Source organism: Caenorhabditis briggsae (genome assembly GCF_000004555.2).
Source record: "Caenorhabditis briggsae complete genome, chrV, whole genome shotgun sequence".
In the NCBI taxonomy this organism is placed as follows: Eukaryota; Metazoa; Nematoda; class Chromadorea; order Rhabditida; family Rhabditidae; genus Caenorhabditis; species Caenorhabditis briggsae.
The window spans coordinates 13893548-13921141 of record NC_013488.2 but is presented as its reverse complement, the minus strand read 5'-3'; the positions used below and the strand labels follow the sequence as shown (position 1 = coordinate 13921141).

Here is a 27594-nt window from a genome sequence, read left to right as displayed (position 1 = left end):
AATAATAATTTGAATTTGAATTTTGAGAGACTTGAAACATGAAGAATGTCAAGAGAATGAAACTGTCCGGAGACAAAACGATTGCTCTTTGAAAAGCACGGATCAAACTATAAAAATGGATTATTTTAGCTTTCAAAGGATTCAGAGAATAGGGAAAAAAAACACCCTTCCGACATGGACGGTTTTATGGCCAAAACATCCACATAGATATCATATATATTGAGCGTCGATTCTGAAAGCGCTACGTATAATTGAATAAGATAAATCTTGAAATTTCGATGGTCCCATTCTATAGGTTATTGTTTTCAATTTTCCAAACAAGATTCAAATTCTCAGATTAATTTTTTTCCATTTCTTCACCTTGGAAGTATTCAACTTTTCACTATATTTCAAAAAAAAAATTATCAGTTGTACAATTACAGAACTTGATGACATTTAGATCTTTGCAACAAGCACATTTTAAAGTGCTATTTTAAGATTTCTATGACTTTGCACCCTATAGAAAAATGGCACACTAAATATCGCAACATAGTTTTTAGTCAAAGAAATTATTCTAGTTGCGGTTTACGAATAAGGCGAAAATCAAGAAAAATAAAAAGCACACCTTATAGTTGAAATTATTAAAATAGATTGCGCAAAAAAGGAAGAGAAACGCTGGTGGCCGTGGCCGAAGCTCCCACAAACACAACTACCGTAACCAAAACCATTTTTTTTTCAACTTTCCGGATTGGTTAGCTCGATTTTCGCCAATTTTAATTTTTATCCTCCGACTTCTCTTTGGAAAAATAACAGAAATATATACGGAAAGCAGTGATCACGAGAAAAGAAAAAAAGAAAAATACTGGAAGGTTACTGTAGGTATTCATTTTAAGATCCTCCGCCACGGCCACCAGCATTTCTCTTCCATAGCTACATTTTTTGTACCAGGGTAATATATTTTTGTCAAAACTAGCTTCAAAAATTCTTAAGATGAAATTGATAAATGTGAAAAATATGTGTTTTGTTTCAGGCTTTCCATGTTTCAAAAATTCAAAAAAAGTACAAAACAATCAAAATCGTATTTTACATATATTTTTTCTGTTTCAAATCAAATCTAAATTTTTTACATCATGTTCGATTCCATTGAGCTTGATGGTCAAGAAACATAAGAAATGGAAACAAATGTGAAAATATAATGAAAGTAGAAACAGTACGTTTAAATGGAGAACATAATTATGATGGATGTTAATAAGAAGGAAGAGGACAAGAAAATTGAGAACACAAAGTTCCAATTTCCAATCGTCAAGTGGTCTCCTCTCTAGTTATGGTTTTTCTTCTTCTCTATGAAAAAGTTTTGGCATTTCGTTTACCACATTTTTGAATATTCTCTTCTTCTTCTTCTTCTTGGTCTTTCCCTTTTTTGACAATTCAATTGATACCGTCTCTTTTTACTGTCGTGAAACTAAAAATAGAACCGTTTTGGGTGATGTGCTTGGAAAAAAAGAAACGTTTATTTGGATAGCAGAAAAATAGCGAAATCGAGAGGAAAAAATGACAGAGAAGACGTTGCTGCAGACATCTTTTGAACTTTTTTCAGAGAAAGGAAGAGTACAATATTGAACTGTAGACACACTGAAATTGGAAACGCTGGATTTTTTTTTTTGGGAAATAGGAAACAGCAGGAGCAAACCGTCGACATTGAGCTCAATTATTTCTAATCCTGACTTGGCAATTATAGTGACAACAATCGGCAATCAGGTGTTCTCATTTTTGTGGTAAGATATTCGAAATTTGACAATTATCGGTTATTTTGGTCATCCATTAACAGGTACTGGTCAACTGAATGTGGCAAAACATAATTTAATAATAATAATTTATTACGTATCTAAAATACGTTAAGTATATGGGTCAGGCAAAAGAGTTCAATATTCCGTGTTCCTTTAAGTTGGGATCTGTGTCATCTGGCATACATTAACGAGAAAACAAAATTTTGGAACTGCTTGAAGTTCGCGGATGAGCAAATCTGATCTGAAATGAAGTCGAAATCATATTATTCGGGATGATGCTTTTTCAAAAGATCACTGTAATAGAAGGGCCACTAGAATTCAACTTTGAGTTAATTTATCCTGTCAGAGATATCAAAAAGTTGTCAAGTGATAATTTTTCTTATAGTGTTGTTAAAATTTCCTCAGTTAACACATTTTTGATATCTTGCAAATGAGCCAAAAAAAATCAGCCCAAACTTTAAATTGTGGGGCTCCTCTATTACAGGTTCTCTTTTTTCTGAAACCAACGTTTTCTTGAACCTAGGTTTGATTTTCATGCTTTCTTCTTATGAATTTCATTGGATTTGATACTCAATTATTATCATTCTGATGTAAAATTGTTTCAACCCAAACTTCCAAACGTTTACTCTACTTGACACCAGTTAATCGAATTAGTCTGCCAGTGTCGTCATTCGTATACTTCCCTTTTGTGTGTTTGTTATACTGGTACTACTGACTCATACCAACACATTTTGTGACAATTCACCTGGTTCAACAGAAAGATCTTCATTCTTTTTTCTTCTTTCCATCTCTATTTCTCTTCTACTTTCTCATAGTCTCTCACTCTCCTCGAGTGAAAACGAATCCTCTTTTTCTTTTTCTTTCTGCGAACACGCATGTTATGAAATTGCCTCTGTTTGCATAACATCTCTTCTCTTCCCCAGCACCTCAACCTCTCAAAATTTTGTTCAATTGTACTTAAAGCCGCAGAAACTTTTTGAACCAATGTTAGTTTTGAGCCATTTTTTTTTCAATTTTCGTCCGTTTTTGAAACTCTCGTTGTGGCCTAGAAATGGGAAACACATGAAATTTTCGTCCCCGGGAAAAAGAGATGGTTGCATGGTAGAGCGCATTTGCTTTTTCAACATGTGATGGACTTATTTTTATAATTTCAAAACCAGTGAGAAATACTGTTATTGGTTGCTCCAAACCTTGATAATTATCTCAAGAACTTTCCAATTTTCTAAATTCCTACTTGATTTCATTTTCAATTGCCAACACCTTTTCCAGACAAAAATGCCATCATGGAGTTGTCTCTACTGTACACTTATCAACGATCCGTTCTATACAATTTGTCAAGGATGTGGTTCCCAAAAACCAATGGATAAAAAACCTACAAAATCCGTTGGAAGTATGGTTCCGAAAATTATAACGGATACTGGTAAGAGTTTTTTCTTCTTTTTTTTCGAATATCGCCTTTTTTTTAGTTCGAGATGTATCGAATGCTATATCAGATTTGGTTACAATCAAAGAAAGGAGGCCTGCTCATAATTTTGTGAGAGTTTCTCATTTTAGGTTCGTTTTTTTAAATTTGAATTTCAAAATTGGCTCCGCGTCACTTCAAAATTGCGAAACTTCTAAACCAGTCATTTCGAAACCGATCATTTCGAAACAGTGGTAATACTGGCGATTGGATAAATTTCAGAATATGAAACCAACTTTAGGGTTTTCAAAAATGCACTTTCTGATAACACATTCTGAAACTCGGAAAATGAAAAAATTTAAGGAAAAAGTTGAATTTTGGAAAAAAAACCGAATATTGTTTTTGTAGTCTGAAATTTATCCATCCGCCTGTATTACTGTATTACCACGATTTCGAAATTAACGGTTATTTTAATGACTGGTTTCAAAGTGTCGCAGTTTCGAATTGACTCGAAACTTTAAAATACCGTTAAAACTGTATTCGAAAGACCCCGCTGATAGAAGGGCCACTCTGATAAAAGGTCCCTGAAAAAGGAAACAGGAAAAATGAGAGGGATACTGTAATAAAAGGGACCCCAAAATATTCTGGAAATTTCACAATTTCACAAAAAATTGGTTTAAATAGTTTTGTTTTGCTCCAAACCTTGCTCGGTTTCGGTGAAATTTTCGATTTCCATTAGTTTTGGATTAGAGTTTTACGAATTTTTCGACGAAAAAAACTCGGAAAAAATGGTTGGAAAACAGAAGAGCCCCCCTCTAATTGAAGGGCATCTGTAATAGAAGGACCCTCCGGAGGTACCTTGGAACAACAAAAGAACCGGTCCTTCTAATACAGGTTGTGCGGTAGATAACTTTTTTCATAGTCCGTATGGAAAATCTCAACGCTGAAAGTCCACTTTTTTCAGAACTCCTCTTCCGAATGGTCCATTTGTTGATGGTCAAAGTAACAACCCAAATGGTGAGTTCAAATTTTTCTATTCAAATCAAAAATTACACCGTTCGGGAAAACTCTTTATCAGTTGTAACACAAGATCGTAAATATCAACGAAACCTCGCAATTCATGTTAGGAATATTGCTGACAATCGTTTCATTAACCTCTGTGTCATTTCCTAATTACTCCCACGACTTGACATTTGACAATACATGAATGAATCACACTGTATTTCAGCTTCTTCACGCCTCACTGTGAAACTCTAGAACAAACATTAGTATCACTATATTTCAGCCATTTTCATTTTTTCAGCTTCACTTTATAAAAAACGAAACCCAATTATGATTTCATTTCCGTTTCTATTTTTTAAATTTAATAATAAAACTTTTGATCTTTTCAGACAACCAATACCCTTCAACTTCCACCTTCTTTGTCGACACTCCACAAGTTGTAAGTTTTTCGAATTTATTTTAGATGTGAGGCAAAAAACGGAGGTTTGAAATCTGTTGGGGTTCTACTTTCCGCGTAACTTTTATAATATTAGAACGGCCTCTGAAATTGAATTTCCCCTCTAGAGACCCCACGAAAAATATATTGACCGGCATTTCTGATTCGTGTGTAGTATCTAACAAGTTATCATCGCCCTAGAAAAGACAATTCCAGAATGTTCTCTGAGTTTCACGAAAGTTCGACAAGACAAAATCGGTACTTAAAATTATCAGTGGAACTTTGATTCCTGTGTGAATTGATAGTCTTGTACTTTTCCAGATGAGAATACGGTTTATTAAATTATAAGACACCAAAATGTCGCAGAATTCTGCTTAAGAAGGAATTATGCTCGTCAAAAATGTAGCCGTCCTAAATAACACAGAAAGATTCAAAGAAAAACCTTACAGGAAGAGTGTCTATAGTAGTTACAGTACCGGTAAGATATATAAGAAAGTATTTTTCAGTTGATTTTCCGCCACTTTTTTCCCCATTTATTGGGAGTCTGAAGCTTGGATGTCAAGTTTACGATCACTTTGAAAGTTTTGGAGGGTGCCCCTTTATGCCTAGTTTTGTACTGAAAACGTGAGGAATTTTCAAAAAATTCTGTGAATGCAGGTTAGGTCTGTTTTATATTCTCCAATGTTTTTCAAGTGATTGGAAACTTGACAGTTGAGCTCCAGACTCCTAAAAATGGTCAAAAAACAACTGAAAAATGCGTTTTTGTATATCTTATTGACCGGTACTGTAGATATCTTTTCAAACAGTCTATAAATCTGAAAATATCTAGAAAATAGTTATATTCTCCCAGTAGCCCGCAATGCCTTCTCACTTGGCACCGTGCCACCCTCTTTCGTATCAGTTTTGGTCACTGTTCTTATCTCCGAAAGTTGTACAACTCCTAGTTCTCTTTTGCCCTTTTCATGTCAAAAAACTGACCGGCACTATTTCTGTGAATGGCCGCTCGTTTCTTTTTTAATGACCCGTCGATTCTTTTTCATAAAGTGCTCACCTGCAAGTTCCTTCTTGAAGTCTTACGAAATCCTTTTCATCCACCCCTGTCTCAAAAAGTCATCATATTTACACGAGGCACCCATAGAAACCGGAGGGCGCACCACAAAATTTTATGTCCATTCTGTTTTTGACGGAAGTTCTCTCCCTTTGCTCCCGCCTCTTTGTCTATCCTTGGAGGTTGTTATTATAAAAATCGGGTGTTTTTAGGAGCGTCCTAACCGGTACGAAAACGTTCAAGACGCCGCAGAAGACCCTCACCAGCCGTCTATGTGCTCCAAAATTACTTCAACTTTGAAAAAAGAAGCAAAGAAGAAGAGCGACGTCATCTACGACGACATCATCAAATATTGCACGTAAGTTATTGAAACTAACAAAAAAATACTAGAATCTTCTCACTATAATCTTTCCGTTAACGTTAGCCATAAAACCCCTCAAGTGTTTAGGACACTATATTTCCGTTAAGGTTTGCATTACACTGCCTTATCACTAAAAGAAAGCGTTTATCAATGCTTTCATTTTTAGAAAATAAATAAAAACATTAGGTTCACTTCCAGGCAGTAATAAACCCGGATGACGCTTTGAGGTCAACCGATTTTTTTATGATAGTACGATTTTCAGAGCCTCAAATAGTCCATTTATTGACGATCAATTTCTTCATAACAAAAAGTCAATTGGAGTCCTTCATTTCACAAAAAATGGGGTCAAAAGACACGAGGAACCCGATTTTCTTCATTGGCTCCGTCCATCGCAAATGTTTACGAAAGACGGAAGATCATTCCCATGGTCCGTTGCAAACAATCCACGACCATCTGATATTGAACAGGGAACGTTGGTTGGTGACTGTTGGTTGATGTCGGCGATGGCTTTGATTGCTGAAAGACCGGATGTGCTTGATGAAATAATTCCAAGAAAACAATACTCACATTACGGAGTCTATCAGATCAGGTGAGCTGCTTTTGAGTGTTGTTTTTAACTAGTCAGTATATTTAGATTATGTGTCGAAGGGAAGTGGAAAGTTGTGATTGTGGATGATTTCTTCCCGTGTTATCAACATACAAACTCTATTGCAATGGCTGTCGGAAGGAGAAATCAGTTATGGGTTCCACTGATTGAAAAAGCAATGGCCAAGGAGCTGGGAAGCTATTCAAAACTCCATGGAGCCTCACTAACTCAAGGACTTTCAATGCTCACTGGAGCATCTTGTGTGAACTATAACTGCCCTCCAGTTCCAATCAATTCAGATGACGTTGACACTTTCTGGGCTCTATTAGTCAGTTCCAAGTAAGCCTATTTTCTGATAGGCTAAATCCTTATTTCAATTTCCAGAGAATCTGGTTTCCTCATGTGTTGTCACTGCGGAGCATTCGAAAACGCCGTTGCTGAATCTGAATTCCGTGCAATGGGTCTACTAACAAATCACGCTTATTCAATTCTAGACGTCGTTTATGAACATGGTCACCGTCTACTTCGGATTAGGAATCCATGGGGACAATTTGTTTGGAAAGGAAAATGGTCGGATGGTTGGCCAGGATGGCCTGTGGATTTGAAACAACGGCTTCTTAACATGAGAAGAGATGAGACAGGAGCATTCTGGATGGAGCTGGATGATTTTGTGGCACGATTCGCTTCAGTCACAGTTTGCAAACTACGTATGGATTGGAGTGAACTTCGTGTTACCCAAGATGTTGGAAGCCGTTCCGATAAGGCACTTCAGATGATTGTAACGGAGACTTGTGAAATGTCAGTAACTGCATTTCAGAAGGGGGCCTTTAACAAAACAGACAATCTGGTACGTTTCGTTTTTGAAAGCTTATTCGGAAAAAAATGTTTTAGAACGACTTGATGGTTTGTGTGCATAGAACAGCCGGAGACGGAAGAGTTGGAGAATTGGTTGAAATGTCATCTAGAATTGCTGACAATCATTTCACAATCGATGAGTTCTTCCTGACTCCCGGCGAGTATACAATCGTATGTCACAGTCAAAGAGCACTTCTGGCCCACAAGAAGGGAAGAGTCAACATTGTCGTTCATACTCGTTTCCCAATTTTCGCGGAGCACATCGCATTGACACGGAAAATGACCCAAGAGTCGTTGCATCAGGTCATCATAAAAGAAGGAGATGTTGTGCAGAATACCAATAACGGAGTTGTCATTCGAACACTGACCAACAAGTTTAGAGGGATGATTATCATGGCGGATAACTGTTTAGAGAATAAATATTTGCATGTTGGGTAAGCAGAAAGGCATCAGAAAAAATATCATAACTTGAAACTTCAGAGTGGACTGCTCGCATTCAATGAACATTCAGTCATCTCGAGGCTTGCTTCAAATAGTCGATGTGGTTCCTCCTTTATCCCGCCAAGTTCTTATTGTCCTCTCTACCATCGATGATTCTGCACAATACAGAGTCAGCAACAATCTCAAAGTAAGTCATCACTGACTTTTCCTCTGTGATTCCTACTGTTTGTCTTTCTAGACACTTGTCCATCATAAAAAGTATCTTCTGCCCGAGATGTGGTATGAAGCTGCCATCTCATCGCCTCCAAAATCCGAACATTATCCTCCGCTCGATTTAACAACCTTCGATCCAATTCATTCAATATCCTCAGTATTCTGATTCAGCTTACCACGTCTCGAAGTCCCGAGAGAAGGATTCCAAGGAAGCGAAGTTTCTAAAAGGAGATCAAGTGTACATATCTGCATAATTCTAAATACATAACTTATTTTTATTACTCATTTTCTAGTTCCTTCTTTTACTAGCTTTACATTTGTGAATTTAATACAGTGCGGGTATCTAATGTCTGCATTCTGTGTATAATTTTATATAAATGGTTGTGTCCTTTATAGTTGTTCACACCTGCTTTGAACCACCGCAGAGTTGTCCGGTTTGATAAAAACGGGTATATCTTTAAACATAAAAATCTTGGAAGCACGAAAATCGGCAGAAATATAATTTTACGTTCGATTCAAAGCTAATAAAATTTTCAGAGCAATTCGTCAAGTTTACCTATTATTATGATTGTCCAAAGATGAACGGCATAAATTTCATATGCGCCGTTTTGATTTTCTTAAGATGAAGCAACTTTGGTAAGCGAGAACTCAGCTCAAACAATGTAAAATAGTTTGAAACTTCGCCAGTTTACTGATGAACTATTTGTATTTGTTTAATTCATATTTGAGCTCGGTACAACGATTTACTCAAATGTTATGCTAGTACAAACTTGAGTCCGGGTAATTATGCGCCTAACTGTATTTGTCTATATGAATCTGATGAACATATTCTCACACCTAACCGGATGGAATGAGCTAATCTTTATTTTTTAACTAGCATCAGTTCACACTTAACTATGAACCAGTGGCTATCCTCCTTGGTGTTTTCGCACCTTCCGGAAGCAGGAGACGCCGTCAAAAAGGTATGTGTAAAGGAGAATGCATTGGACACGTTTTCACACCTTTTTAGCTAGTCAGACAATTATAAACAGATGTTCATGGATATTAATTTATTTGTATAAAAAGTTATATTGAGAAGGAGGTATATGTACATAAAAAAGGATAGACTAGTTGGAGTGATTTTATAACCGTAAAATTTGTCATGAAAAAATCGTCTTGCTTCTTAAATTAATTTTCTGATTTTTGGCTGAAGATGGATCGGAGTGGAGCAGTAGTATATCGGATTTCCTCGTAGATATGTTCCTCTTCCATCAGAAGTTTGCCTTTGTTCTCTGCAGAAAAAGTTTCCTTTTCTATTTTTGTTTTGTCAGCCAAGAAGAGGTGTTGAGGGGATCGACGTGACGAGATGAGAAGGCATCCGAAGACGATGATTAGAGCTGTGAGCAAGATGATTATGGCAACAAGAATGAAGATGGTGGTGCTGCTGAAAATGAGTAATGCATTTTTGGGTATTTTTGAAAAAAAAATAAGCTTACTTGTTCTGAGAGTCAGAAAACAATGCCGCTTGAGTGGTGGCAACAAGAGGAGATTCTGTTGGTGTTGTTTTCTTTGATTCCGTTGTGGTGCTGACGGTCGTCGTCGTTGCCGTCGTCGTTGTAGTGATTGACGAAGTGCCAACAAATTCGCACGTTAATCCGAAGAATCCTTCATTGCACTCGTAACTCGACTGGATCAAAACCACTAGATCAGTATCTTCATAGATGTTTCGGATTTGTTGACCAGTGTTTTTCAAGGCAAAATCGTAAACCACAGATTTTCCAGAAGCGGTAGAAAGGCTGAGTCTAACTTTGTCCCTTGTTCCTGGAGCAGGGTGGAAACTGGAAACTCGTTTCTCTCCCATGCTCAACTGAATTGTCTCATCGCTAAACGCAGTGATCATTCGAAGAGCGCAGTTGTTGGAAGCAGTGAACTCGATTCGAAGATGTCCAGTGGCAGAGACCAATGAGAAGATTGATAGGAGGATTAGGAGAACAGGAGACATCTTCTGAAAAATTAAATGGTTAGGCTCAGACAATAATATTATGGTGGTAAGGAGATAGTGGCAAATGAAATAACGAATGAATGATTGAATATTAGATCCGGTTATCGGGACCACCCATTCCACGCCCCTCCCCATAAGACACGCCCACTTGTTACCTTCTACTACGCAACGAGAGACGCCTCGACTACACATGGTCGTAAAATGGTATACGCCTCGTCATGGTATACAGACTGTAAATACCGTATACTGTAGGATACTGGAAATCCAATAAAACCAATCCCTGTAGACTTATGACTCTCTTTAAAGGTTCGTAGAATATCTGTAAACTAGGAAAACCAGGAAATTTTTGGGTAATAATGCAATTCGAGTCCTCTTTGACATTCTGATTCCCTGCAGGTTCTATAGATGTGTTTTTTCATATCAAAGAAACATGCCGGCATACACCAGATAAGCCATAAACATCAACCGGAAGAGACGAGGTACCATAAATCTGCTGCATGCTGTCTCTTTTTATTTACTGTTTGACAAGATCGAAAGACGCATGCCGAACCACTCCATCAGATGCATATCTGATTCAGTTTTCCAGCCGATGTGGTCATAAGTAAACCTTCAAGGGTATAAGCAACCCGGAAGGTCCCACAACAACAACTACCGTAGCCTATAAATATTTTTATTTTCAGTAATTTTTTCATTATTCAAAATTGTTTTCCGACCTATCTGGGAAAATAAGCAAAACTTACCAAAAAGCAGTGGAAAACGAGATAAAAAATACGGAAAATATGAGTATTTTTAGTTTAAGGTACTTGTCGCTGTGGGACCTTCGGCCACGACCAGCGGCGTTTATCTCCCGTTTCTCTGATTTTGAGACCCCGCAAATTCCGGGGAAAGAAAAAATCGGGGAAAAAAAACCGGGGAAAGTGGGCGGAGTCGAGAAAAACCGTGCGGCAAAACCGTTCCAGGGTTGCAATTTAGGCTCCACCCCCTCATGACCGTGTCCAAACGTGCAGAAAAACCGTGCGGCAAAACCGTGCCAGGGTTGCAATTTAGGCTCCGCCCCCTCATGACCGTGTCCAAATGTGCAGAAAAACCGTGCGGCAAANCCGTGCCAGGGTTGCATTTTAGGCTCCGCCCCAGACTCCGCCCACTTTCCCCGGTTTTTTTCACCGATTTTTTCTTTCCCCGGAATTTGCGGGGTCTCCTGATTTTAGTACCAGAAAAATATCTGCCAGTTAGACCAATGTCTTTGCACTTTGCGAAGCAGACGTATTCATGCGTACCCAGTAACACATTTTTCAGTTCCAATTTTCAGTTCCTTGTTCATTTCATTGATCCTAGCCATAATTCTCACTTTCTCACCCTTTTCAAGCCGTGTGATCACTGTTCGACAGACCACTTTACTCCTTGGAGATCTGCTAACCTAACCTAGATTCCATGGATAGCATCATTTGAATCACATTTCTCATAAAATCAAAAGTTTAATAGTAATTCTATCCAGAAGCTCGAAAGATTAAACAATCTCCATTCTGAATGTGAAAAACAAACGTGGAGAATCCTCCTGGGAGATGTGCCTTACTCACTAATCAACGCCCGCTTTTCTCTTTCTTTCTTTTCGCCACACCTCCTTATTTGAGAAAGCTAGACTCATTCCTTTCCTTCCTTTTTTCATCAGAGCTTCTAATAGCCACTTCCCATCATGAATGCCAACTGCTCAGCGATGCTTGCCTTGGCATCTTCCAGGTGAGATTAGCTTCCGTTGCGTATTTATAGCGTGGGTATATTAGATCAATGAGAATCCCATAGTGAAGAGCTCCATAAACCATGGAACTCGTATTAAGGACCAGATCTTGTTTTTTTAGTTGAGTGTCTTGTAGGACACTTCAACTAGAGGGTCCCCTCAATTAGAGGGAGGAAACACCTACAATTCGAACAAAAAAAACACTGAACCAGCAAAAGGGCACTTCAATTAGAGGTGTCCTCAAATTTCAGATGACCTTGTAATGAAAGTCTTAGGATAGTTTGGAATAGTTTAACTAGAATCCCTTCCTATCTATCAACCCAAGATTTTGTTTAGCCCTCTGAAGCTCTCGATTGTCTACAACCTCATTATAGCCTGCATCGGCTTCCCAATGTTCTTTTGGGCTTCTATAAGATTATGGTCGGGATCCTTCACTAAGAACTTCCACAAAAACTTCCGTCTCATCATTCAAATGCATCTTCTCGGATTCATAATTCATTGCTACGGACGAGTCATTCTTCACTCACTCGACCTGTACAACTACCACTTCCGAGATCCGTGCGACATGATTCCGGACATTTACAGGTAAGATTCTCCGAGTGGTTAGGTGTAGGCTCCGTCAGGAGACTGCCGCCTTCTTGTGCCTCATTTTGCATTTAAACATTTTAAACATGATTTCTTCTAGATGTTTCGTGTTCCGATTGATGTATAACTCGGGTATGTGGATCACCATCTGCACGGCCGTCTCACTGATTATCGAACGGATGATTGCCACATATTTGAGAGGACAATACGAGAATCAGTACATTTGGATTGGGATCCTCCTCATGTTTCTAGCGGTAAGACGATTTATCAATCATTCCTTCGGAACGCTATGATGTGTCTGCTACTGAGAATTTGGTTAAATGGATTTCCGGAAATAGGCTTTTAGAATTATTTTCCCAGTAACAGTCAGAACATATGACAATTAATCTAGTGTTATTATGACTTCTGACGTGGTTGAAAATTCGGAGTAGTCTAGCCTAGGACCTCAGGTCCTTGAAGGATACTACTTGTTTTTGTGGTGTGCCTCGTTTCTAAATACAGTAGATGACGTACTTTGAGGACTACGATAATATCATTGTTTATGCTGTTTTCCAGAAGTTAATACAGAGTTTCTATAGAGTTATTTTCAGCCAGCTATTGCGTCTTTCCCACTGTATCTGGCCTACTCTAATCTCAAGTTCGATGGTGTTTTCATGCCCTACTGCTCGGTATACAAACCAGGACATCCGGAAATCGCCAATCTGAACTCAGGAGTTGCAATTGGAGCCCAGATTATTGCTCGGATTATGTTTGGATACCTCTTCCATCTCAACAAGGTTGGTTCCACATGCAATACCAATTGAGCTGAAAATGCAACTTTTCAGAAGCTCCGTGAGAAAATGCAAAGATCCAGTTTGTCCACCAGATTCCAGCTAGAGCAGAACAAAACGTAAATTATCTAAAAATATCCTGAGCATCTTCACAATCATCATTACAGTTCTACACAATGTCTGAAAATCTACGCCAACATCAGCACAATCTTTCTCATACTCCAGATTGGTTCCTTCACTTATCTTCTCAAAGTGGCACCGGGAATCCCGAAAGAACATTATCTGGCTCTGATGGAATGTGAGTTTGTGAATCAATCGGAGTGGGTAATAAATTCTAAATTTCAGTGAACTGTCAGTTTCCACTCTACGGAATAATCACAGTTCTTCTTGTAACCAAGAGAATATCCTCGGTTAGTTAAAAGTTTAAAACCTTTTTTTAAATAAAATTGGTTTCAGGTCCGGAACCACATCAGCTCCACTCTTACATCCCAACTCAATCTTGATCGGAAGGAGGCGTACTTCGCGAACTTCAACCAACAAATCGGAGCTGTCAAGCCACTGCCGAAGAAATAATAACGAAATTTCTCTTTTACTCAACATGTTGAACCTAATAAATAACAAAAAAAAGAAGAATCTGTAACTGAAATCTCTCGCGATAAACAAATACTCCGATGAAGTTCTGCTTCACAGGTTTCCAAAAGTCTTTGTCAGAAATCGAGCATCAGATAACTTTTAAGCCAGGCAAAATTTAATAACTTCAAAGTTGGAGTAGATTTGACATGTGTATTTTTTACGTTCGATACATTTGACAATCTCCGTAGCGAGATCTCGCCGGGGCTCCATTTGACCAAGCCTTTGAACGGATGTGGCTGCATGGTTGAATTCCTGGAAATATAAATCGACCAACGGTCACAAAATACATTGTAGCCAAAATTTCAAAATTTCGAGAAAAAAGTAATACATTTGAAATCAGAAATGCCTCCCACTAGAATGTTCTGATCCGCATACGCACGTAGACTAGACAAACAAGCGGAAACGGAATCTTCTCACGAACAATTGCTTTTTCTCCAGGAATCTGAAAGTTCTTGTGCACACAAAATCATTGAGATCCTTCCGTTCCATTCTGTTCGACTTCGTTTAACATCTCTAGTATGTCTTGTTGTCTCTTGTTAGTGGCTCAAAATAATCACATGCCCCTTGTATTAACAACTTTCACTTCGCTAACTCTGTTTGAAAGTTTTTCAAAATTGTTCTGTGAAGCTTTCTACAATCCGTGTGATCACTCAGATAGCATTTCATAATATTTACAACTGTTTCGTTTCGATTTTTTAAATTTCGATTTCATAAATCCGAAACAATTTTTTGATCCAGAATTCAGACGTTTATAGATTCTTTCTTCTTCAGATTTCACGAGTGACTTTTTGAATAATGCGTCAACTGACAACAATTTTTTAGTTTTTATGATAAAAATTTTCAGTTGACTAGTTTTTGATATCTCTTTCAGGGAATAAGATATATGGGCTCAAAGTTGACGCTAGAGTGTTTTCGATAGACACATCTTCCAACCAAAAAAATGCTTACAAAAATCGTAACATCATTTGAAACAAAATACCAAATTAACCCAAGTTCAACATTCAAAATTTCAAATAATATTTGTCATTCAATCTCTGCTCTTTTGCCTTCTTTTCATTTTTCTAGTCTATAATTATGTAGGTGTACTCTCTCTCTCTCTCATATTTAGAATTTCAAAAATGAAAATGAAATTCTTTTTCATCAGGTGTAGTTATTATTCTACTTTTACTTGTAAAAATGTGTTTTTGCTTCCTCATTACATAAAAATGACATCTTCTGATCATCGCCAGACCGCAAAAACGTGGTTTCTACCCTTTCTGATCTAGGAAGGAAATTCTGAAAAAAAGTGTGTGAATCAGAATTTTTCAAGTTTGTGTCAGTCCCGTATTTATAATTGCAAGACATTTTCGGCAGTTTCAGCTGTTCCAATTCTTTAAAAGTAGAACTTTTACATCAGGTTTAAAAATCAAAAAATCAAAAAAAAAAGGGGGGGGGGGGGGGGATTAAAAAACATTAAAGGTGGGGCGACAGTTACGTCAGAATGCATACCTTAGCTCTAAGAAAACTTCGAAAAATCTCCTCTAATTGTTCTCTAGAATTTTCTTCGACAACTTTAAAAGAATTGGGAAGCTCCTTAGTCTCATTTTTTCTTCACCACTGTCCAGAATCCTTTTATCATTCCGAGTTTTCTTCCAAAAAAAGAGAAATCAGACACATCTTGCCCTTTTCTTTCTCACCGTCGAATGTTCCAAAAAAGTTCAACACCAGAAAAAGTCCAAAAAGTTTCATCAAACAACACAACGATACTATTAGATAATCTAACTTTTTTCTGCTCATTATTTTCATGTGAGCACACTCTTCTTGCTCTTTTCCGTCTATCTTCACTTGAGTCATATTCATCAATTTTTAGATTCCAAAATGATAGATTGCAATGAGATGGTTGGGTTATCGAGTTCCAACCTTCTAAAATTTTCATTATCAGTCAATCTGTTTCTTTGTCTGGCAGCAATTCCTGTTTTATTCTGGGCGTCATGGAAATTATGGTCTATGAAGTATTCGAAATTATTCCACACAAATTTCAAAATCCTGATTCAACTTCATTTATTTGGATTCATGCTTCATTGTTCTGGACGCATTATTTTACATTCTATGGATTTGATGAACTACACTACTAAAGATGACCCATGCGATATGGTTCCTAATATTTATAGGTGAATTCTTGGTCTCTTCTTCGTACTATTTTTGAACATTTCCAGATGTTTCGTTCTCCGATTGTTGTACAACGCAGGGCTATGGATAACCAATTCCACTGCTGTTTCTCTTGTGATTGAACGTTGGTTGGCTACCAGAAGAAGTACCACTTATGAAGAAGAATCTGTCTTATTGGGAATATTTTTGGCAACTTTACAGGTAAACAACCTTTTGCAGTAACGAGTTATTAGATGATTTTTATTTCTCTTTTCGGAATAATTTTCACGAGACAGATTAGAGTTTTCTATGAATATCTGATCTGTGATGCCATTTTGGTGAGCTTTCAGAAACCTTGATTACCGAAATTTTGTCACTGAAACAGAAAATCAAAGTCCATATTGTATGAGGTTACATACATGAGCACATGTCAAGCGTCTGAATGAATTCCTGAATTCCTGAATTTTGGAATTTCCGAATTTTATAATTTACCGAATTTTTGAATTTCCGAACTTCTGAATTTCTAAATGTTGGAATTTCCGAACTTCTGAATTTCTGAATTTCCGAACTTCTGAATTTCTAAATTTTGGAATTTCCGAACTTTTGACTTTCTGAATTTCTGAATATCTGAATTTCTGATATGCTAAAATTCTGAATTTCTAAATTTCTGAATTTCTGAATACCCGAGTTTTTTAATCTCCGAGTTTCAGAATTTCCAAACTTCCGAATTTCTGGATTTCCGAATTTCTAAACTCCTAAACATTGGAATTTCGGAATTCTTGAATTTCTAAATTTTGGAATTTCTGAGTTTCCGAATTTCTGAAGTTCCGGATTTGGGAATTTTCGATCATCTGAATGAGTATTTTCTACAGTTTGTCATTGCTGCGATTCCTCTCTTAGTGCTCTACTCAAAACTTGAATTCGACGGAGAACCCATGTACTATTGCGTGGTATCTATTCAATCATTAGTTTTCATTCCGAATTCAATTCTTCAGACTGCCCAAGCTACTCTTCCATTCGTTGGACAGATGAGTGCCGTAGTTGGATTCACATTCCAAATATCAGCTCGCTCACATTCCACTACCTCTATCGCCAAAATAAAGTACGCGTGGCGGTCGCCTACTCTGATGAAAATACTAGTACTATTCAGCATAACCGTGAATCCAATATTCATCATTCGACACTGTCTAATCGTTATCAATTGGAACAGAATATGAGGTATTATTGTTGATGTGTTGAGCCTTTAATTCGAAAAAAAGGAGTTTTAGCTCAATCGCTTGCCTCAAAACATTTGCCAATATCTCTACAACTTTCATAACGATCTACAATATATCTTATCTGTTATTAATGCACTTCGCGGGTCCATGGGAACGATATCTATACGCATCAGTTCTAGAATGTGAGTCTAGAAGATTCTTCTTCTCTAAAAAAAGATTTTCAGTTGTTTTGGCGTTCCCATTGTATTCAATTATATCAATTTTGGTTCTAGCGAGAAAGATGAAAAAGGTTTGAAACTATTCATCCAATTTATTCAGAAAAACGTCATTTATTATTGCAGATACGAAAGAGCATTGGAATCACTTTAATTGGCCATCTGAAAGCTCCTCATAATCATTATTTTGAAGAATTCAAACGACAAATCGCCTGACTTTGGACTCTGTCTGCTCTTTTCTGGCTTGTTACTACCTTATTCTTGTTTTCTTGTATTTTATAAACAATTTTTTCTTCTTTCACTTCTGTAGTTTCTAGTGGTAAAACGTGAGATCTCAAACTTTTTTCAAAAAAAATATAGTCACTGATCCGTTCTATATTTTGCGCTAATTTTGTATCAAATGAAGTGGCATGAGGGAATGATGTCTTCGGTACAAAATTCAGACAGATCAGAGACAAGGAATTCCTTTAGCTTCGAAGCTAAAAATCAAACTGAAAGTTATGTCATAAAGAGCTTCAAAATAGAGAAGGTCATTGAGCTACTTCAAAAGAGTTTTATTTTTAAAAAATGTAGTCAAAATTAAGGAGAAGCCAGAAACCGCTGCTCTGAGCCTTGCAGTTATTTATTTATAATCGGTACTCCTAAATTTGAAAGATCTATTTTTCTGGTGAAATTTCAGCCGCAAAGCACATTGAAAACATTTTTATTATCGTATTTGCATTCTATTGTTCTGGTACAAAAAAATCTGAACTGTGGAAGACAAACGCCAGTGGCGGTGGCCGAAGGTCCCACTACGACAACTACCGTAACCTAAAAGTTTTTTGTTATTAGAATTATTTTTCTCAACTTCACTGTATTTCGATATGCTTTACGGCCGAAAATTCGGGAGTGGGCGGAGCTTAGGTGTAGCGATATGTTTTTCGTTTTTTCGCCTATTTTTCATATTCATTGTAATTTATCGAAAAATCCTTGAAAATTTTTTTTTCATGCAATTTTTTGCGATTCTTCGGATTTTTGTGGAAAAAGTAACAAATCGATAATATTTATCGAAAATTTAAAAAAATGCCAGAAAAATTTACGAAAATAGATGCTCCTTTAAATGCACCTTTAAGGATTTGGCCTCCGCCCACCATAGAATTTTCGGCCGCAACGTGCCTTAGAATTAGACTAAAGTAAGCTGATTTTTTCAGTACTTTTTTTTTCTTTTCGACAGACCAGTAAAAATTGGGGGAAGTGCAAAAATTTGAGCCCATTTTCTACAATTTTTGTGTCTTTTTTGTCACCTGAAACTTCAAAGATTGTAACTAGCAGACCTGAAAGGATAGTCATTTTTTCATTTTTTCATGGTCATTTTTTCGCAGTTCTATGAAAAAAAGGAGCATCATCACCAGCTGATTAACGATGATGTCTGGTGACTTCTTCCTAAATGTTCGTGCTTTTTCTTTTTTCACCTGTCGGGTCTGCAACTTTTGTTTATTTTTTTCTTCTCGAACAATTCAGCCCACACTTTTTTTCATACAGAACGTTCGCTGTTTTTAATAAATATATTAATGTTATTTTTTGTAATGAGTCATTGTTGTATTTATTCAAATTTAGAATCGGGATGTGACCGGTCTTCTGACTTTAGATTGTATTGTTTTCAGACTATGACTAAATGTGCCTGAACTCTAAAATCTTGGTATCACGTTCCGGTTCAGAACCTTGTTTTAGCGAATATAGGAAACTTTTGGATCCAAACGTCGTATCAGAAGTTCATTAATTTCCTTTCTGGAAGTCTATCCAATTATTGAGATCACTAATCCCGCAGACACCAGGCAACAATAACTAAGATCATACATAATTGCAGCTGTTCTCAAACGTTTCCGATTTTAATAAGACAGAATTTTTGTTTCTTTTTGTGCAGCTACAAACAATGATTTTTTGGATTTTTTGTCAGGAAATTTTGAGCACTTTGCCCAACAGAAGGGCAACATGTCCAACTTCCCCAAACCATATCCATAAGCTGTACTTATCGTATCAATATTCTCATCATCGCTCTCTGCACTTCTTATTTTAAATTATCCGACTTTTCTTATTTTTGCTACAGTATTCCAAGTTTTCTGAAACAAGTTCCCACCTATAATTTGATCGCATGGTCTTTCTCTATTTTTATCAAGTTTTTGGTCTCAGCAACGTTAACTTTATCCCACAATTTTCGAGAATACTCGAAAAATCAAGCAATCTTCGAGAATACTCGAAAAATTATATCTTACTTTTTTCATTTTTCAACCCAGTTTCTGAGAAAAAGTAGATTTGTCTAGTATTTAGTTCAAATGTTAGTTTTTTTTCTGTTTCACAAGCTTACTCATTCAAGCGAATTTTTAATACATCATGATCATTCTGTTACTTTTCATTTAACTATTTTTACTTCTTTCTTTTCATTTTCTTGATTCCAGCGATGACTTCTACTCCAGTGAATTGTACCTTTATGGAGCTTATATCGAAATCTCAATTCTTGAGATTTTCTCTATCCATTAATCTATTCATTTGCTTGTGTGGATATCCAGTTTTTCTATGGGGAAGCTGGAAACTTTGGTCAGCTAAAAACTCGAAGTTACTGCATGTAAATTTCAAAATAGTACTTCAACTTCATCTTTTTGGATTTCTGCTTCATTGTACTGGAAGGTATTTCTTTTTTTTTAATACCGTTTGATTCTGATGTTCATTTAGAATCGCACTCCACGCCACTGATCTGATAAACTACCTCACTATTTCGAATCCATGTGAAATGATTCCAAATATCTACAGGTAACAATGACTATGAGAAAATATGTTTATCCATTTTTTGTAGATGTTTCATTCTTCGATTCATGTACAACTCTGGCCTCTGGCTCACCAACTCAACAGCAGTTTCTTTGATTTTGGAACGATGGTTAGCTACAAAACGGAGTATGACGTATGAGGATGATTCAGTGTGGATCGGTGTTTTTGTAGCAGTTATTCAGGTTTGTGAAAATGGTCACTTGACAGGAAAAAGTTTTGAAGACATTATTGACAATAGAATAAGACGTTGATGATGGTGGTGAGTGGGTAGGGAAAACATGAGAAACAACTGTGTCGAAAATATTCAACGTCACAAATTTTAGATTCAGAAAAAAATATATTCCAAAAATCCGATTTTTTAGTCACCGGATTTAAAACGGGACCATTGCAGACCGGTTTATCCCATATTTCCTTTAATGGAATACCATCCAAACCGTCCCTTTGAGTCCAATTATCTCGATTTCTGGGAAAGATATCATATTTCTAATAAAGACAACATTCCTCCATTGGTAAACAATCTATTGTCAATTCAAAAAGATCGCACCGGCGAACACACAAATAAACAAGTAAACAAGGGGGCGGAGCTATCCGCCCCTTTCCGCAAAGGCGCCGCGCAGTTTTTCGACGGTACTTTAGCGATGCCGTTTTTTGGTAATGTTTCATCGAATTTCTTCCGAATTGAAGGAAATTCGTCGATTTTGTGAAGGAATATATAACTTTGTTTTAATAAAAACTGAAACACTATTCTTTGATTCAGGGTGAAAATGAAATGAGCAAGACCATGTGACGTATCGAATCCTGCAATCATGAAAATAGGAAATAGGAAAGCTTCGAGATCACATAAAACATAAACTATCATTGTAAAGTTTCTTGAAAACCTGAAAAACTCGATCGGAGAAGTATTTAGAGTAATTTGTCGACTAACCGCAGATTATTCAACACTTCTTCATAGTTGTGATACGAGAAGGCGATTTTTCTTATTAGTTGATGGATGAATTCGAAGAAAATCGACGAATTTCCTTTAATTCGGAAGAAATTCGATGAAAAATTACCAAAAAACGGCATCGCTATAATACCGTCGAAAAAATACGCGGCGTCTTTGCGGAAAAAGGCGGATCGCTCCGCCCCCTTGTTTACTTGTTTGTTTGTGTGTTCACCGGTGCGATCTTTGTGAATTGACAATATTATTCTTGTGCAAAAAATTGGAGTTGTGGCCGAATTTTCACACAAGTTAGGCCACCGTATTTCAAGGAGAATTTTCGAAAACACAGCCGGCAAACGAGTGCTACCGTAACCCAACAATAAATATTTTCGCAAAATTTTTGACTTTTTGAAATTTTATTTAAAAAATTTAAAAACTTTTTGAAATTTTTGACATTAGGTGAAACCATTGGGTGAAAAAACGGCCAAAACCGCGAAAAAATCGAGAAAAGTCGATAAAAAGGAAAAAAATAAGTCAAAAATTTTGCGAAAATATTTATTGTTGGGTTACGGTAGCACTCGTTTGCCGGCTGTGTTTTCGAAAATACTCCTTGAAATACGGTGGCCTAACTTGTGTGAAAATTCGGCCACAACTCCAATTTTTTGCACAAGAATAATATTAGTTGACAAATTTTTGATATTTTTCACAGGAATCTAGATAATTGAGCTCAAACTGTGTAGTGTGGGGCCCTTCTATAACATGTTTTAGGTATATTGAATTAATTTAAAAATTGTCAAAAAATCTGAAACTTCTTTCGTCTTTTGAATAATGTATGACTTTGATAAAAATCCCTGAAGTCTAAATTTTTTGGTGTGCGTTTTCTTTTTTGTGTGCCTCCCCTTATTCACAAGTAGAACAATTATCTTGCGCTGAGTAAACGGTTTTATGGTTGTAAAGAGAAACGAATCGTGGTTGACAGCATCGTTTTGTATTGTTTATGAACCATTATAGCAGGAAAACGATTGAATTGACAAGTAAACGGAGTGATGTGTAATAAGAATCAACAGAGTTTTAGAGAATTATTGCTGCAAAAGAGCAAAAAATGGTATTGACGAGGCCCTTGAATGGCAATAATCAGTGGGATCATAGTTTTGGACTCATCCACAAAAATGACACCTGAATTCCTTACAATTTCAGTTTCTGGTTGCTGCTTGTCCACTTGGATTCCTCTACTCACAGACCAAGTTCGAAGGAGTCATTATGTATTATTGTGTGGTACAGATTCCTTAATAACTTTCAATTCAGTTGTTTTCTTTTTATAGACCGCGGCTACCAATGCTCCATACGGTCCTCAAATCGGCGCAGCCACAAGTATTTTCTTCCAATTCGCGGCTCTGTGGTCCTTCCGGCATTTGCTCCGAGTTAATAAAGTACGGGTAGCTGATGCTTATGAAAACCACCTTCAACTTCAGAAGCACCGAGAACAGGATAAGAATGCATCGTTGTCAAATCGATATCAACTGGAGCAGAATATCAGGTTAGAGATTACAGATAGTAGAGTTTTGGATACTCCTGATTTCAGTTCTATAACATGCCTCAAAACGTTCGCCAACATGTCGTTCACCTATATTGTCTTCCAAAACTTGTGCTATATCACTCTCATGCAATTTGGGGAGCAATTGGAAAGATACCAGTACTATGCTATTGTTGAATGTGAGCTCTAGTATAAACGTATTGAAGAGTGGCTTAATTTTCAGTGAATGGAAGCTGGCCATTGTATGGAATAATTTCGATTCTAATTCTGGCTACTACTATGAACACGGTTAGGAGTTCTGAAAAATCCCTAATTCGTTTGAGTTTTCAGATCCGTGTGAACACTGATCGAGAGCTGCGATGCCATCTGAGATTGCCAAACCAAGCGTACTTCGACAATTTCAAGAAGCAGATTGCATGAGATTAAAATTGTAATATGTTGAAAATGTATTATTATTATTTTATTTGAAATTGATGTTAGATACAATAAATGTACTGAACAGACACTTCTTCATATCAAATACAATTATTTTGTTTTTGATGCTTCAAAGTGTAGGGGCAAAGGGCAACTCCATTACGTTTTCGTTGAAATGGGAAACGGCATATACCACTTCTTGGACGGTGGTTAGATTGATAAGAGTTGGTTGAATGTCTATTCGACCATTTTTATCAATTGATTTAACTCTCCTTTTTGATGCTTGCCAAGATAGTTTTTGACGGTCAGTTAGACAAACCTCACACGACGAAAACCTCATTAATTAGGTGATTTATTCGAACAGTACCATACTTTTGTAAGGCGAGTCAGTTGTAAAGGAAAAAAACTAGATTTTTAATAGGTAGATTATTTAATAACTAATTGTGTAGCAGAGTGAAATTGTGACAGGAACTTTATGGATGGTTGCTTCCGTACTAAATAAACATTCACATTCAAACTTTCAGACTTTGAGAAGTTTTCATCTTGTAATCTTACAAGAATTTTTGTGATATGGTATAGTTCCCATATGGTCCACCGTATATGGTAAGTTACTTCTCATATGGTACGCTAGATATGGTGTAGTTTTTACATCTTGTATGGTACGATATATGTGGCGTAGTTCTTACTTTTTATGTGGTATATCATATATGGTATAGTTCTCGCTTCTTGTATAGTTCTTACTTTTTTATGGTATATATGGAACAGTTCCTAATTTTTATATGGTTTACCATACTTGGTAGTTCTTACTTCTTAGTGTACCATATATGGTATTGTTCTCGATTTTTATATGGTATGACATATATGGTACAGTTCTATTTCTTATATGGTATAGTTCTCACTTCTTATTTGGTGTACCATAAATGGTATAATCCTCACTTCTTATATGGTGTACCATATATGGTAGAGTTCTCACCGTCATATATGGTACAGTTCACATTTCTCATATGGTTACCATATATGGAATAGCTCCTTCTTTAACTTTTCTATGGTATGCCATTTATGGTGTAGTTCTCACTTCTTATTTAGTGTACCATTTATGGTGTAGCTCTCACGTTTTGTATGGTATGATATATATGGTATAGTTTCTACCATAGTCCTATGTATGTTTCTCTGAACTTCAAGTTTTCGATTAAATTCATAACCAGATATTTTTCATTTACTGAATATTCAGTTTCTTTAACTGCTCGAACAGTTTCTTTCCTTTGTGTTCTTATTTTCCCATCATTTACATTATACGATCGTTTTGCTTCACACTCTATTTTTTCTCATTCGTGTTCTTTTTTGTGTTTCGTTTTTCAGTTTCCTTCCAAAACTGAAAGAAGAGCACACAACCTCTTTTATTCTCGTCTTCCTTCAAGTCTTAATCAACTTAAACTTACAATCCTCTGCTCCTCTAATCGTCACACTCTCTCATTTTAGTTTTTTAGCTCTTTTTCTGTCCTTCTCAAAATCAATGCGAACCAAGGGCGCCAGGCGCCGCCGTATAAGACTCTAGGAGGCGAATGGAAGGCCTTGGCTGAAAAAGGAAAGTGTTCGTAGGAAGAAGAGACGTCAGAGGGAGAGCCCATTTTTTTGCCCTCTTGTGTCTTTTTTGCCCTCTTGTTTTCTGCCCTCTTGTTTCGTGTGGACTCGATCGTTGCCTTGTTGCTGCTGCTGCTGCGATCATGGTGGTGCTGGTCGCGTCTCTTTTTTATATCTGTGTGTTTTGTTGTTTTGTTACCTACGTCTCCATCAGATTGCATTTAGCGCTTCGTTTTTTTTGCAGCCGTTTGGAGTTCCAGGGAGTTAGACGTTCGTTGCAACGTGGGGGAGTGCAAGGGAGACATTTTGACCTCAAGGATCTTCTCTTTTCAGACGAATGAGAGAAGGGATCATGTCAGAATGAATCTGCAACCATCAAAGATTGGGATACTCCTAGATGTCAGAAATATTCTGAAGCTAGATACATCTTAAGCTTGATCTCTACATCCTTTCCTTTTCTATACTTTCAAAGGACCAAAAATGTTTCAAACCTGAGCAGACAGGGTCGGGCTGGATCTTGGAAGTTCAAAACCTCGAGCCTTGGTTTTTCATGCATGTCCTTTTCTGAGTGGTCTTCATGAAAGCTTCCCCTTACATCTCCGATCTTCTTACAAGGACCATTCGACCAGATCATCATATCTCCTAAAAATGTTTTTAGATGAGTTTCAAGTCTAGATGTCATCTTACAAAAAGTATAATTTTCCTTCACTCCTTTCATATAAACAGTTTTCATTCTCCGCATTGACAAAGCGACACCTTTCCGATTGCGTTTCAAACACACTTGGCGGTTGTTGCCGTGGTATCATCTATCTCTCCTCTCTATTTTTTTTCTCATCCTTCAAGACCATAAATATGTTCAGAGGAGGAGAAGATTCGAAACTTTTTGATTATCAGTAGTGTTTTTTTCTCGCTGGGACGCCCTTATCATAACCCTTTTTCGTTTCTATTACACCAGACGCCCAAGCCACACTCTCGCTTTTTCATTTTTTTTTGTTTGTTTCGTGTCTGGATATGGAGAGATTGATCAGTTTGGAAGGTATTGGTTGGTTGTTGTTTGAGATTGGGTTGAAATATAGGGGAGTGAGGTTTTATTTTAAGACAGTGTCTTCCAGTTTATCCTATTCTGATGGGATGAAGCGTAAACGTTACCGTAAAACCCGTAATAGAAGAGCTCCCACACTATCAAGTTTGAGCCAATTTATCTCGGTTCCTGCAAAAGATATCAAAAGTTGTCAATTGATATATTGTTTATCATAACATCCCTAGCATTTTATCAGTTGGCAAATTTTTAATATTTTGTGTAGGTACCGAGATAAATTGGCACAAACTTGACAGTGTGGGGCCCTTCTATTAGAGATTTTACGGTGAGTTTTTTGAACGACTCTTGAAGCAGATTCTTATTCTTTGATCTCAAAAACATTCCCGAGATAAGAATCTGAATGAAAACTTCAAAAACTTCAAAAATTACTTTCCCTCATCATCCTACTCTGACCCCTATCCGATCAAGATTCCTCTATTCGATAAGACGCTGAACCCTTCTTCCAGCGTCTGTAATATTTCACATGTTCACACCTCAAACAATTCATCAAAGTATTCTCCGCCACTTCTTCTCCTCGCTTCCTTTCTCTCTTTCATTTTTTCTCAGTTTCTCCTTACTCATCATTTTTCTTTCCCCCTGCTCCCCTTCATGTTGACCTCCTATTTTCGTTCATGCGCCCTCTTTGGGGGTGTCAGAATGAAACAATTGCTCTCATCTCGTTTTAGGCGTTCTCTGTTCCTCTCTGTGCTCAATATAGTCTACTATTAGCAATCTATGTTGTACTGCCACACAATTTTTATTCATTTCCAACATACACAAGAAACAGAAGGACGTTGCACGATGGGCGAGGAAGCACGGCGAACAAAAAAAAGCAAAGGAGAAATAGACACCGCGCGTTTTCTCCACCTATTCTGAGTGTTTCTCTTCTTCCACCCTCGTTTTTTCCGGATGTGTGTTCTCTCATATGCTCTTTTATAGGTTTACAATCATTTCTTGGAAGAGAAAAACAACTGCGTTTGGGTTTACAGAATTTTCTAGTCAGCTATAAATCGTTGAATGGAGAGTCCAGATAGCATTCTGTTTGCAGAAACCAACTTCAATCTCGGATACACCTGAAGATCTCTGGATACATCTGAAGGGTTTCAAGAGGCCAATCGCCTCCTGAGACCGATGGTTCATCCAATCAAGAACATCAAAGTGGAGGTAGGATTGGGTCTCATTTTGTGAAAACATATCACATGGTATAGCCTTCCCAGTCTTGCATTTATGACTCTATTAAATGGGGAAATCGAGTCGGCTCTAACGACAGCTAATTGTCCTGGTCGCATGAAATAAACAATTTGATTCAGCAATAGTAGAACGAGACAGTGACGAAAATTGTCGTTGAATAAATGTTCTAAAAATATACTAGAAGTAGAGGTTTAAGGAATAGATAGAAAGATAGTTGTAGATAGAAAGACAATTGGGAATGGTTATGATCTAACTTTGACAGTACAAATTGCAGTAGTTTCCTTCTAAAACAAAAAAAATACGGTGTGGATTCATTCTATCACGGTAATTTTTCTGGGACCTGTTTTTAAAAATGCCTTCGCGCGCGTTTCTGCGTATCGAATGCAGACAATGCTGCGTAGCGACTCAGCAGTTCATCTCACATGGCGAGACCATGCGCATATGAATGGCGTCCCAAAATAAAGGACATGTTTTGTTTTAAAATTCCAGAAATATATTATTGATAAATAGCCTTCTGAATCTTACTTTAAATCACTGTCTAGGAGAAATGAATCATTTCACAAACCTAGGACTTTTTCTAAGTTCTCCAATCTCTTTGAAATTCCCAACTTTGATGTTTTTACTTCAAAACCATTCGCATAATTTTTCTCGTATTTAGTTCTTTATAGAAAGTTAATGTGTCTGTGAAGTCCTGATTAA

At 37.0% G+C, this 27594-nt stretch overlaps 4 protein-coding genes across 4 annotated transcripts; 3 read left to right on the top strand and 1 right to left on the bottom strand.

Moving 5' to 3' along the window:
• Positions 1 to 3041: 3041 nt before the first annotated feature.
• CBG19393 lies at positions 3042 to 8276 on the top strand (the record flags this gene model as incomplete). Its single annotated transcript, XM_045238046.1, has 11 exons — positions 3042 to 3186; positions 3233 to 3320; positions 4133 to 4185; positions 4560 to 4609; positions 5867 to 6012; positions 6278 to 6604; positions 6650 to 6940; positions 6986 to 7448; positions 7493 to 7890; positions 7937 to 8084; positions 8136 to 8276. 11 exons carry the CDS (start codon positions 3042 to 3044, stop codon positions 8274 to 8276), a joined length of 2250 nt encoding a protein of 749 aa, XP_045096773.1.
• A 1001-nt stretch (positions 8277 to 9277) lies between these two features.
• On the bottom strand, positions 9278 to 10091 carry Cbr-sdz-31 (the record flags this gene model as incomplete). The annotated part of the gene is made up of 2 exons (XM_002637600.1): positions 9278 to 9533; positions 9586 to 10091. 2 exons carry the CDS (start codon positions 10089 to 10091, stop codon positions 9278 to 9280), a joined length of 762 nt encoding a protein of 253 aa, XP_002637646.1.
• Positions 10092 to 11784: 1693 nt separating this feature from the next.
• On the top strand, positions 11785 to 13754 carry Cbr-srab-26 (the record flags this gene model as incomplete). Its single annotated transcript, XM_002637599.1, has 8 exons — positions 11785 to 11828; positions 12163 to 12411; positions 12512 to 12665; positions 13002 to 13187; positions 13236 to 13300; positions 13349 to 13479; positions 13527 to 13591; positions 13638 to 13754. The coding sequence occupies 8 exons, from the start codon at positions 11785 to 11787 to the stop codon at positions 13752 to 13754; spliced, it is 1011 nt and encodes a 336-aa protein (XP_002637645.1).
• Positions 13755 to 15902: 2148 nt separating this feature from the next.
• On the top strand, positions 15903 to 23051 carry Cbr-srab-17 (the record flags this gene model as incomplete). The annotated part of the gene is made up of 9 exons (XM_002637598.1): positions 15903 to 15964; positions 16010 to 16163; positions 16937 to 17043; positions 20204 to 20357; positions 22295 to 22372; positions 22420 to 22634; positions 22680 to 22810; positions 22855 to 22919; positions 22962 to 23051. 9 exons carry the CDS (start codon positions 15903 to 15905, stop codon positions 23049 to 23051), a joined length of 1056 nt encoding a protein of 351 aa, XP_002637644.1.
• Between the last annotated feature and the right edge of the window lie 4543 nt (positions 23052 to 27594).